The sequence below is a fragment of the Coregonus lavaretus genome (assembly GCF_964263955.1).
Source record: "Coregonus lavaretus genome assembly, contig: HAP1_SCAFFOLD_601, whole genome shotgun sequence".
Taxonomy (NCBI): Eukaryota; Metazoa; Chordata; class Actinopteri; order Salmoniformes; family Salmonidae; genus Coregonus; species Coregonus lavaretus.
In genome coordinates, this window is record NW_028165085.1 from 293,308 (window position 1) to 305,807 (window position 12,500).

The 12,500-nt window shown below is 46.7% G+C and overlaps 1 protein-coding gene across 1 annotated transcript in view; it reads left to right on the forward strand.

Annotated features, from left to right (window-relative positions):
- The window catches only part of LOC311116290 (dolichyl-diphosphooligosaccharide--protein glycosyltransferase subunit STT3B-like), a gene marked incomplete at its 3' end in the record, with an annotated part of 42,544 nt that overhangs the window by 24,901 nt on the left and 5,143 nt on the right, over positions 1 to 12,500 (forward strand). Inside the window, exons 2-3 of the mRNA XM_084191393.1 lie at positions 6,431 to 6,539; positions 12,141 to 12,428. Of these exons, the coding sequence (XP_084047519.1) occupies positions 6,431 to 6,539; positions 12,141 to 12,428 (397 nt within the window). The remainder of the gene's footprint in view (positions 1 to 6,430; positions 6,540 to 12,140; positions 12,429 to 12,500) is intronic.

Below are 12,500 nucleotides of genomic sequence, written 5' to 3' on the forward strand. Positions count from 1 at the left end.
CATTCTAGTTTGCTCTGTTTTTGGTAAATTCTTTCCAATGTGTCAAGTAATTATCATTTTGTTGTCTCATGATTTGGTTGGGTCTAATTGTTTTGTTGTCCTGGGGCTCTGTGGGGTCTGTTTGTGTTTATGAACAGAGCCCCAGGACCAGCTTGCTTAGGGGACTCTTCTCCAGGTTCATCTCTCTGTAGGTGATGGCTTTGTTATGGAAGGTTTGGGAATCGCTTCCTTTTAGGTGGTTGTAGAATTTAACGTCTCTTTTCTGGATTTTGATCATTTGCGGGTATCGGCCTAATTCTGCTGCCTAATTCTGCTCTCTATGCATTATTTGGTGTTGTACGTTGTACACGGAGGATGTTTTTGTAGAATTCTGCATGCTGAGTCTCAATTTGGTGTTTGTCCCATTTTGTGAATTCTTGGTTGGTGAGCGGACCCCAGACTTCACAACCATAAAGGGTAATGGGTTCTATAGTTGATTTGAGTATTTTTTAGCCAGATCCTAATTGGGATGTCAAATGTTAAGTTCCTTTTGATGGTGTAGAAGGCCCTTCTTGCCTTGTCTCTCAGATCGTTCACAGTTTTGTGGAAGTTACCTGTGATGCTGATGTTTAGGCCGAGGTATGTATCGTTTTTTGTGTGCTCTAGGGCAACGGTGTCTAGATGGAATTTGTATTTGTGGTCCTGGCAATTTGACCTTTTTTGAAACACCATTATTTTTGTAAAACGTTTTATTTTTATTTTTTATTGGTGGTAGATCAGCTTTAATATTGCAGATAGATTGTAACTTCCATCAATGTAATTGTCTGCATCACTTCCAATCCCCCATATGTTGTTTTTTTCTCGCAAATATATATGTATATATATACATATATACATACATATACATACATACATACATACATACATACATATATAGAGCTGGGAAATATATATTTTTTAAAGGATATGTATATGTGTGTGTGTGTGTGTGTGTGTGTGTGTGTGTATATATGTGTATATATATATATATATATATATATATATATATATCAGTGAGGGGAAAAATAATTTGATCCCCTGCAGATTTTGTACGTCTGCCCACTGACAAAGACATGATCAGTCTATAATTTTAATGGTAGGTTTATTTAAACAGTGAGAGACAGAATAACAACAAAAAATTCCAGAAAAACGCATGTCAAAAATGTTATAAATTGATTTGCATTTTAATGAGGGAAATAAGTATTTGACCCCTCTGCAAAACATGACTTAGTATTTGGTGGCAAAACCCTTGTTGGCAATCACAGAGGTCAGATGTTTCTTGTAGTTGGACACCAGGTTTGCACACATCTCAGGAGGGATTTTGTTCCACTCCTCTTTGCAGATCTTCTCCAAGTCATTAAGGTTTTGAGGCTGACGTTTGGCAACTCGAACCTTCAGCTCCTTCCACAGATTTTCTATGGGATTAAGGTCTGGAGACTGGCTAGGCCACTCCAGGACCTTAATATGCTTCTTCTTGAGCCACTCCTTTGTTGCCTTGGCCGTGTGTTTTGAGTCATTGTCATGCTGGAATACCCATCCACGACCCATTTTCAATGCCCTGGCTGAGGGAAGGAGGTTCTCACCCAAGATTTGACGGTACATGGCCCCGTCCATCGTCCCTTTGATGTGGTGAAGTTGTCCTGTCCCCTTAGCAGAAAAACACCCCCAAAGCATAATGTTTCCACCTCCATGTTTGACGGTGGGGATGGTGTTCTTGGGGTCATAGGCATCATTCCTCCTCCTCCAAACACGGCGAGAGAGCTCCATTTTGGTCTCATCTGACCACAACACTTTCACCCAGTTCTCCTCTGAATCATTCAGATGTTCATTGGCAAACTTCAGACGGGCCTGTATATGTGCTTTCTTGAGCAGGGGGACCTTGCGGGCGCTGCAGAATTTCAGTCCTACATGGCGTAGTGTGTTACCAATTGTTTTCTTGGTGACTATGGTCCCAGCTGCCTTGAGATCATTGACAAGATCCTCCCGTGTAGTTCTGGGCTAATTCCTCACCGTTCTCATGATCATTGCAACTCCACGAGGTGAGATCTTGCATGGAGCCCCAGGCCGAGGGAGATTGACAGTTATTTTGTGTTTCTTCCATTTGCAAATAATCGCACCAACTGTTGTCACCTTCTCACCAAGCTGCTTGGCGATGGTCTTGTAGCCCATTCCAGCCTTGTGTAGGTCTACAATCTTGTCCCTGACATCCTTGGAGAGCTCTTTGGTCTTGGCCATGGTGGAGAGTTTGGAATCTGATTGATTGGTTGCTTCTGTGGACAGGTGTATTTTATACAGGTAACAAACTGAGATTAGGAGCACTCCTTTTAAGAGTGTGATCCTAATCTCAGCTCGTTACCTGTATAAAAGACACCTGGGAGCCAGAAATCTTTCTGATTGAGAGGGGGTCAAATACTTATTTCCCTCATTAAAATGCAAATCAATTTATAACATTTTTGACATGCGTTATTCTGGATTTTTTTGTTGTTATTCTGTCTCTCACTGTTCAAATAAACCTACCATTACAATTATAGACTGATCATTTCTTTGTCAGTGGGCAAACGTACAAAATCAGCAGGGGATCAAATACTTTTTTCCCTCACTGTATACACACTGATATGGCTATGGAGACAGGGACATATACACACTGATATTGCTATGGAGACAGGGACATATACAAACTGATATTGCTATGGAGACAGGGACATATACAGACTGATATGACTATGGAGACAGGGACATATACACACTGATATGACTATGGAGACAGGGACATATACAAACTGATATTGCTATGGAGACAGGGACATACACAAACTGATATTGCTATGGAGACAGGGACATATACACACTGATATTGCTATGGAGACAGGGACATATACAAACTGATATTGCTATGGAGACAGGGACATATACACACTGATATGACTATGGAGACAGGGACATATACACAGTGATATGGCTATGGAGACAGGGACATATACACAGTGATATGACTATGGAGACAGGGACATATACACACTGATATGACTATGGAGACAGGGACATATACAAACTGATATTGCTATGGAGACAGGGACATATACACACTGATATGGCTATGGAGACAGGGACATATACAAACTGATATTGCTATGGAGACAGGGACACATACACACTGATATGACTATGGAGACAGGGACATATACAAACTGATATTGCTATGGAGACAGGGACACATACACACTGATATGACTATGGAGACAGGGACATATACAAACTGATATGACTATGGAGACAGGGACACATACACACTGATATGACTATGGAGACAGGGACATATACACACACACTGATATGGCTATGGAGACAGGGACATATACACAGTGATATGGCTATGGAGACAGGGACATATACACACTGATATGGCTATGGAGACAGGGACATATACAAACTGATATTGCTATGGACACAGGGACATATACACACTGATATGACTATGGAGACAGGGACATATACAAACTGATATTGCTATGGAGACAGGGACATATACAAACTGATATTGCTATGGAGACAGGGACATATACACACTGATATTGCTATGGAGACAGGGACATATACAAACTGATATTGCTATGGAGACAGGGACATATACACAGTGATATGGCTATGGAGACAGGGACATATACACACTGATATGGCTATGGAGACAGGGACATATACAAACTGATATGACTATGGAGACAGGGACATATACACACTGATATGACTATGGAGACAGGGACATATACACACTGATATTGCTATGGAGACAGGGACATATACAAACTGATATTGCTATGGAGACAGGGACATATACACAGTGATATGACTATGGAGACAGGGACATATACACACTGATATGACTATGGAGACAGGGACATATACAAACTGATATTGCTATGGAGACAGGGACATATACAAACTGATATTGCTATGGAGACAGGGACATATACACACTGATATTGCTATGGAGACAGGGACATATACAAACTGATATTGCTATGGAGACAGGGACATATACACACTGATATGACTATGGAGACAGGGACATATACACAGTGATATGGCTATGGAGACAGGGACATATACAAACTGATATTGCTATGGAGACAGGGACATATACAAACTGATATGGCTATGGAGACAGGGACATATACACACTGATATGGCTATGGAGACAGGGACATATACAAACTGATATTGCTATGGACACAGGGACATATACACAGTGATATGGCTATGGAGACAGGGACATATACACAGTGATATGGCTATAGAGACAGGGACATATACACAGTGATATGACTATGGAGACAGGGACATATACACACTGATATGACTATGGAGACAGGGACATATACAAACTGATATTGCTATGGAGACAGGGACATATACAAACTGATATTGCTATGGAGACAGGGACATATACACACTGATATTGCTATGGAGACAGGGACATATACAAACTGATATTGCTATGGAGACAGGGACATATACACACTGATATGACTATGGAGACAGGGACATATACACAGTGATATGGCTATGGAGACAGGGACATATACACAGTGATATGACTATGGAGACAGGGACATATACAAACTGATATTGCTATGGAGACAGGGACATATACAAACTGATATTGCTATGGAGACAGGGACATATACACAGTGATATGACTATGGAGACAGGGACATATACAAACTGATATTGCTATGGAGACAGGGACATATACAAACTGATATTGCTATGGAGACAGGGACACATACACACTGATATGACTATGGAGACAGGGACATATACAAACTGATATTGCTATGGAGACAGGGACATATACAAACTGATATTGCTATGGAGACAGGGACACATACACACTGATATGACTATGGAGACAGGGACATATACAAACTGATATTGCTATGGAGACAGGGACATATACACACTGATATTGCTATGGAGACAGGGACATATACACAGTGATATGGCTATGGAGACAGGGACACATACACACTGATATGACTATGGAGACAGGGACATATACAAACTGATATTGCTATGGAGACAGGGACATATACACACAGTGATATGGCTATGGAGACAGGGACATATACACAGTGATATGGCTATGGAGACAGGGACATATACACACTGATATGGCTATGGAGACAGGGACATATACACACACAGTGATATTGCTATGGAGACAGGGACATATACACACTGATATGGCTATGGAGACAGGGACATATACACACTGATATGGCTATGGAGACAGGGACATATACAAACTGATATGACTATGGAGACAGGGACATATACAAACTGATATGGCTATGGAGACAGGGACATATACACAGTGATATGGCTATGGAGACAGGGACATATACACACTGATATGGCTATGGAGACAGGGACATATACAAACTGATATGGCTATGGAGACAGGGACATATACACAGTGATATGGCTATGGAGACAGGGACATATACACACTGATATGACTATGGAGACAGGGACATATACACACTGATATGACTATGGAGACAGGGACATATACACACTGATATGACTATGGAGACAGGGACATATACAAACTGATATGGCTATGGAGACAGGGACATATACACACACAGTGATATGGCTATGGAGACAGGGACATATACACAGTGATATGGCTATGGAGACAGGGACATATACACACTGATATGGCTATGGAGACAGGGACATATACACACACAGTGATATGGCTATGGAGACAGGGACATATTCACACTGATATGGCTATGGAGACAGGGACATATACACACACAGTGATATGGCTATGGAGACAGGGACATATACACACACAGTGATATGGCTATGGAGACAGGGACATATACACACACAGTGATATGGCTATGGAGACAGGGACATATACACACACAGTGATATGGCTATGGAGACAGGGACATATACACACACAGTGATATGGCTATGGAGACAGGGACATATACACACACAGTGATATGGCTATGGAGACAGGGACATATACACACACAGTGATATGGCTATGGAGACAGGGACATATACACACTGATATTGCTATGGAGACAGGGACATATACACAGTGATATGGCTATGGAGACAGGGACATATACACACACAGTGATATGGCTATGGAGACAGGGACATATACACACTGATATTGCTATGGAGACAGGGACATATACACAGTGATATGGCTATGGAGACAGGGACATATACACACACAGTGATATGGCTATGGAGACAGGGACATATACACACACAGTGATATGGCTATGGAGACAGGGACATATACACACTGATATGGCTATGGTGGCTGCGTTTGTGTCTTCCAAATACTAACAGTGTCTCTCTGTCTCCTGTGTTTCAGGTTCAACTACAGATCTACACACCATCTGACCATCAATGGCTTCTACGACTTCCTCAACTGGTTCGATGACAGGGCCTGGTACCCACTGGGCAGGATAGTGGGGGGCACGGTGAGTGAAATAACAAACGTTTTTGTGTTTGTGTGAGTGGATGGATTAGGAGTGGAAGTAGCTCTCTGTTTCTTTCTCTTTCACTCTCTCTCTGTTGTTTTCTTTCTCTCGATCTTGCTCTCTCTAGCTTTTTCTCTCACACTCTCTCTTTCTCTGATTCTCTCCTCTTGTATTTTAGGTCTACCCAAGCCTGATGGTCATGTTTTGCCAGTTGTGATAGACATGGACTTACCCTATCTTAGTCCTCTCTCTCTCTCTCTCTCTCTCTCTCTCTCTCTCTCTCTCTCTCTCTCTCTCTCTCTCTCTCTCTCTCTCTCTCTCTCTCTCTCTCTCTCTCTCTCTCTCTCTCTCTCTCTCTCTCTCTCTCTCTCTCTCTCTCTCTCTCTCTCTCAGATTTACCAAGGTCTGATGGTAACGACTGGTCTCTCTCTCTCTCTCTCCAGATTTATCCAGGTCTGATGGTAACGGCTGGTCTCTCTCTCTCTCTCTCTCTCTCCAGGTTTACCCAGGTCTGATGGTAACGGCTGGTCTCTCTCTCTCTCCAGGTTTACCCAGGTCTGATGGTAATGGCTGGTCTCGCTCTCTCTCCAGATTTACCCAGGTCTGATGGTAACGGCTGGTCTCTCTCTCTCTCTCCAGATTTACCCAGGTCTGATGGTAACGGCTGGTCTCTCTCTCTCTCCAGATTTACCCAGGTCTGATGGTAACGGCTGGTCTCTCTCTCTCTCTAGGTTTACCCAGGTCTGATGGTAACGGCTGGTCTCTCTCTCTCTCTCTCTCTAGGTTTACCCAGGTCTGATGGTAACGGCTGGTCTCTCTCTCTCTCTCTAGGTTTACCCAGGTCTGATGGTAACGGCTGGTCTCTCTCTCTCTCCAGATTTACCCAGGTCTGATGGTAACGGCTGGTCTCTCTCTCTCTCTAGGTTTACCCAGGTCTGATGGTAACGGCTGGTCTCTCTCTCTCTCTCCAGATTTACCCAGGTCTGATGGTAACGGCTGGTCTCTCTCTCTCTCCAGGTTTACCCAGGTCTGATGGTAACGGCTGGTCTCTCTCTCTCTCTCTCTCCAGGTTTACCCAGGTCTGATGGTAATGGCTGGTCTCTCTCTCTCTCTCTCTCCAGGTTTACCCAGGTCTGATGGTAACGGCTGGTCTCTCTCTCTCTCCAGGTTTACCCAGGTCTGATGGTAACGGCTGGTCTCTCTCTCTCTCTAGGTTTACCCAGGTCTGATGGTAACGGCTGGTCTCTCTCTCTCTCTAGGTTTACCCAGGTCTGATGGTAACGGCTGGTCTCTCTCTCTCTCTCCAGGTTTACCCAGGTCTGATGGTAACGGCTGGTCTCTCTCTCTCTCTAGGTTTATCCAGGTCTGATGGTAACGGCTGGTCTCTCTCTCTCTCTCCAGGTTTACCCAGGTCTGATGGTAATGGCTGGTCTCTCTCTCTCTCTCTCTCCAGGTTTACCCAGGTCTGATGGTAATGGCTGGTCTCTCTCTCTCTCTCTCTCCAGGTTTACCCAGGTCTGATGGTAACGGCTGGTCTCTCTCTCTCTCTAGGTTTACCCAGGTCTGATGGTAATGGCTGGTCTCTCTCTCTCTCTCTCTCCAGGTTTACCCAGGTCTGATGGTAATGGCTGGTCTCTCTCTCTCTCTCTCTCTAGGTTTACCCAGGTCTGATGGTAACGGCTGGTCTCTCTCTCTCTCTCCAGGTTTACCCAGGTCTGATGGTAACGGCTGGTCTCTCTCTCTCTCTAGGTTTACCAAGGTCTGATGGTAACGGCTGGTCTCTCTCTCTCTCTCCAGATTTACCCAGGTCTGATGGTAACGGCTGGTCTCTCTCTCTCTCTAGGTTTACCCAGGTCTGATGGTAACGGCTGGTCTCTCTCTCTCTCCAGGTTTACCCAGGTCTGATGGTAACGGCTGGTCTCTCTCTCTCTCCAGGTTTACCCAGGTCTGATGGTAACGGCTGGTCTCTCTCTCTCTCCAGGTTTACCCAGGTCTGATGGTAACGGCTGGTCTCTCTCTCTCTCTAGGTTTACCCAGGTCTGATGGTAACGGCTGGTCTCTCTCTCTCTCTCCAGGTTTACCCAGGTCTGATGGTAACGGCTGGTCTCTCTCTCTCTCCAGGTTTACCCAGGTCTGATGGTAATGGCTGGTCTCTCTCTCTCTCCAGGTTTACCCAGGTCTGATGGTAATGGCTGGTCTCTCTCTCTCTCCAGGTTTACCCAGGTCTGATGGTAACGGCTGGTCTCTCTCTCTCTCCAGGTTTACCCAGGTCTGATGGTAACGGCTGGTCTCTCTCTCTCTCTCTCCAGGTTTACCCAGGTCTGATGGTAACGGCTGGTCTCTCTCTCTCTCCAGGTTTACCCAGGTCTGATGGTAATGGCTGGTCTCGCTCTCTCTCTAGGTTTACCCAGGTCTGATGGTAATGGCTGGTCTCTCTCTCTCTCTCCAGGTTTACCCAGGTCTGATGGTAACGGCTGGTCTCTCTCTCTCTCTCTCCAGATTTACCCAGGTCTGATGGTAATGGCTGTTCTCTCTCTCTCTCCAGGTTTACCCAGGTCTGATGGTAACTGCTGGTCTCTCTCTCTCTCCAGGTTTACCCAGGTCTGATGGTAACGGCTGGTCTCTCTCTCTCTCTCTCTCCAGATTTACCCAGGTCTGATGGTAACGGCTGGTCTCTCTCTCTCTCTAGGTTTACCCAGGTCTGATGGTAATGGCTGGTCTCTCTCTCTCTCTCCAGGTTTACCCAGGTCTGATGGTAACGGCTGGTCTCTCTCTCTCTCTCTCTCCAGATTTACCCAGGTCTGATGGTAACGGCTGGTCTCTCTCTCTCTCTAGGTTTACCCAGGTCTGATGGTAATGGCTGGTCTCTCTCTCTCTCTCCAGGTTTACCCAGGTCTGATGGTAACGGCTGGTCTCTCTCTCTCTCTCTCTCTCTCCAGGTTTACCCAGGTCTGATGGTAATGGCTGTTCTCTCTCTCTCTCCAGGTTTACCCAGGTCTGATGGTAACTGCTGGTCTCTCTCTCTCTCCAGGTTTACCCAGGTCTGATGGTAACGGCTGGTCTCTCTCTCTCTCTCTCTCTCTCTCCAGGTTTACCCAGGTCTGATGGTAATGGCTGGTCTCTCTCTCTCTCCAGGTTTACCCAGGTCTGATGGTAATGGCTGGTCTCTCTCTCTCTCCAGGTTTACCCAGGTCTGATGGTAACGGCTGGTCTCTCTCTCTCTCTAGGTTTACCCAGGTCTGATGGTAACGGCTGGTCTCTCTCTCTCTCTCCAGGTTTACCCAGGTCTGATGGTAACGGCTGGTCTCTCTCTCTCTCCAGGTTTACCCAGGTCTGATGGTAATGGCTGGTCTCGCTCTCTCTCTAGGTTTACCCAGGTCTGATGGTAATGGCTGGTCTCTCTCTCTCTCTCCAGGTTTACCCAGGTCTGATGGTAACGGCTGGTCTCTCTCTCTCTCTCTCCAGATTTACCCAGGTCTGATGGTAATGGCTGTTCTCTCTCTCTCTCCAGGTTTACCCAGGTCTGATGGTAACTGCTGGTCTCTCTCTCTCTCCAGGTTTACCCAGGTCTGTTGGTAACGGCTGGTCTCTCTCTCTCTCTCTCTCCAGATTTACCCAGGTCTGATGGTAACGGCTGGTCTCTCTCTCTCTCTCTCTCCAGATTTACCCAGGTCTGATGGTAACGGCTGGTCTCTCTCTCTCTCTAGGTTTACCCAGGTCTGATGGTAATGGCTGGTCTCTCTCTCTCTCTCCAGGTTTACCCAGGTCTGATGGTAACGGCTGGTCTCTCTCTCTCTCTCTCTCCAGATTTACCCAGGTCTGATGGTAACGGCTGGTCTCTCTCTCTCTCTAGGTTTACCCAGGTCTGATGGTAATGGCTGGTCTCTCTCTCTCTCTCCAGGTTTACCCAGGTCTGATGGTAACGGCTGGTCTCTCTCTCTCTCTCTCTCTCTCCAGGTTTACCCAGGTCTGATGGTAATGGCTGTTCTCTCTCTCTCTCCAGGTTTACCCAGGTCTGATGGTAACTGCTGGTCTCTCTCTCTCTCCAGGTTTACCCAGGTCTGATGGTAACGGCTGGTCTCTCTCTCTCTCTCTCTCCAGATTTACCCAGGTCTGATGGTAACGGCTGGTCTCTCTCTCTCTCTAGGTTTACCCAGGTCTGATGGTAACGGCTGGTCTCTCTCTCTCTCCAGGTTTACCCAGGTCTGATGGTAACGGCTGGTCTCTCTCTCTCTCCAGGTTTACCCAGGTCTGATGGTAACGGCTGGTCTCTCTCTCTCTCTAGGTTTACCCAGGTCTGATGGTAACGGCTGGTCTCTCTCTCTCTCTCTCTCTCTCCAGGTTTACCCAGGTCTGATGGTAACGGCTGGTCTCTCTCTCTCTCCAGGTTTACCCAGGTCTGATGGTAATGGCTGGTCTCTCTCTCTCTCCAGGTTTACCCAGGTCTGATGGTAATGGCTGGTCTCTCTCTCTCTCCAGGTTTACCCAGGTCTGATGGTAACGGCTGGTCTCTCTCTCTCTCCAGGTTTACCCAGGTCTGATGGTAACGGCTGGTCTCTCTCTCTCTCTCTCCAGGTTTACCCAGGTCTGATGGTAACGGCTGGTCTCTCTCTCTCTCCAGGTTTACCCAGGTCTGATGGTAATGGCTGGTCTCACTCTCTCTCTAGGTTTACCCAGGTCTGATGGTAACGGCTGGTCTCTCTCTCTCTCTCTCCAGGTTTACCCAGGTCTGATGGTAACGGCTGGTCTCTCTCTCTCTCCAGGTTTACCCAGGTCTGATGGTAATGGCTGGTCTCTCTCTCTCTCTCCAGGTTTACCCAGGTCTGATGGTAACGGCTGGTCTCTCTCTCTCTCTCTCCAGATTTACCCAGGTCTGATGGTAATGGCTGTTCTCTCTCTCTCTCCAGGTTTACCCAGGTCTGATGGTAACTGCTGGTCTCTCTCTCTCTCCAGGTTTACCCAGGTCTGATGGTAACTGCTGGTCTCTCTCTCTCTCTCTCTCCAGGTTTACCCAGGTCTGATGGTAACGGCTGGTCTCTCTCTCTCTCTAGGTTTACCCAGGTCTGATGGTAACGGCTGGTCTCTCTCTCTCTCCAGGTTTACCCAGGTCTGATGGTAACGGCTGGTCTCTCTCTCTCTCTCTCTCTAGGTTTATCCAGGTCTGATGGTAACGGCTGGTCTCTCTCTCTCTCTAGGTTTACCCAGGTCTGATGGTAACGGCTGGTCTCTCTCTCTCTCTCTCTCCAGGTTTACCCAGGTCTGATGGTAACGGCTGGTCTCTCTCTCTCTCTCTCTCCAGGTTTACCCAGGTCTGATGGTAACGGCTGGTCTCTCTCTCTCTCCAGATTTACCCAGGTCTGATGTTAACGGCTGGTCTCTCTCTCTCTCTCTCTCCAGGTTTACCCAGGTCTGATGGTAACGGCTGGTCTCTCTCTCTCTCTCTCTCTCTCCAGGTTTACCCAGGTCTGATGGTAACGGCTGGTCTCTCTCTCTCTCCAGGTTTACCCAGGTCTGATGGTAACGGCTGGTCTCTCTCTCTCTCCAGGTTTACCCAGGTCTGATGGTAACGGCTGGTCTCTCTCTCTCTCTCTCTCTCTCCAGGTTTACCCAGGTCTGATGGTAACGGCTGGTCTCATCCACTATGTTCTAAACCTGCTCCACGTCACGGTGCACATCCGAGACGTGTGCGTGTTCCTGGCGCCCGTCTTCAGCGGCCTCACGTCCATCGCCACCTTCCTGCTGACCCGCGAGCTCTGGAACCAGGGGGCAGGGCTTCTGGCGGCGTGCTTCATCGCTATTGTCCCCGGTTACATCTCCCGCTCCGTGGCGGGCTCCTTCGACAATGAGGGCATCGCCATCTTTGCCCTCCAGTTTACCTACTATCTATGGGTTAGTGGAGACGCAGCACTGCAACAGAACACACACTCTAGGGTTTAATATTGTCCCTAAAATCCCAAAAAC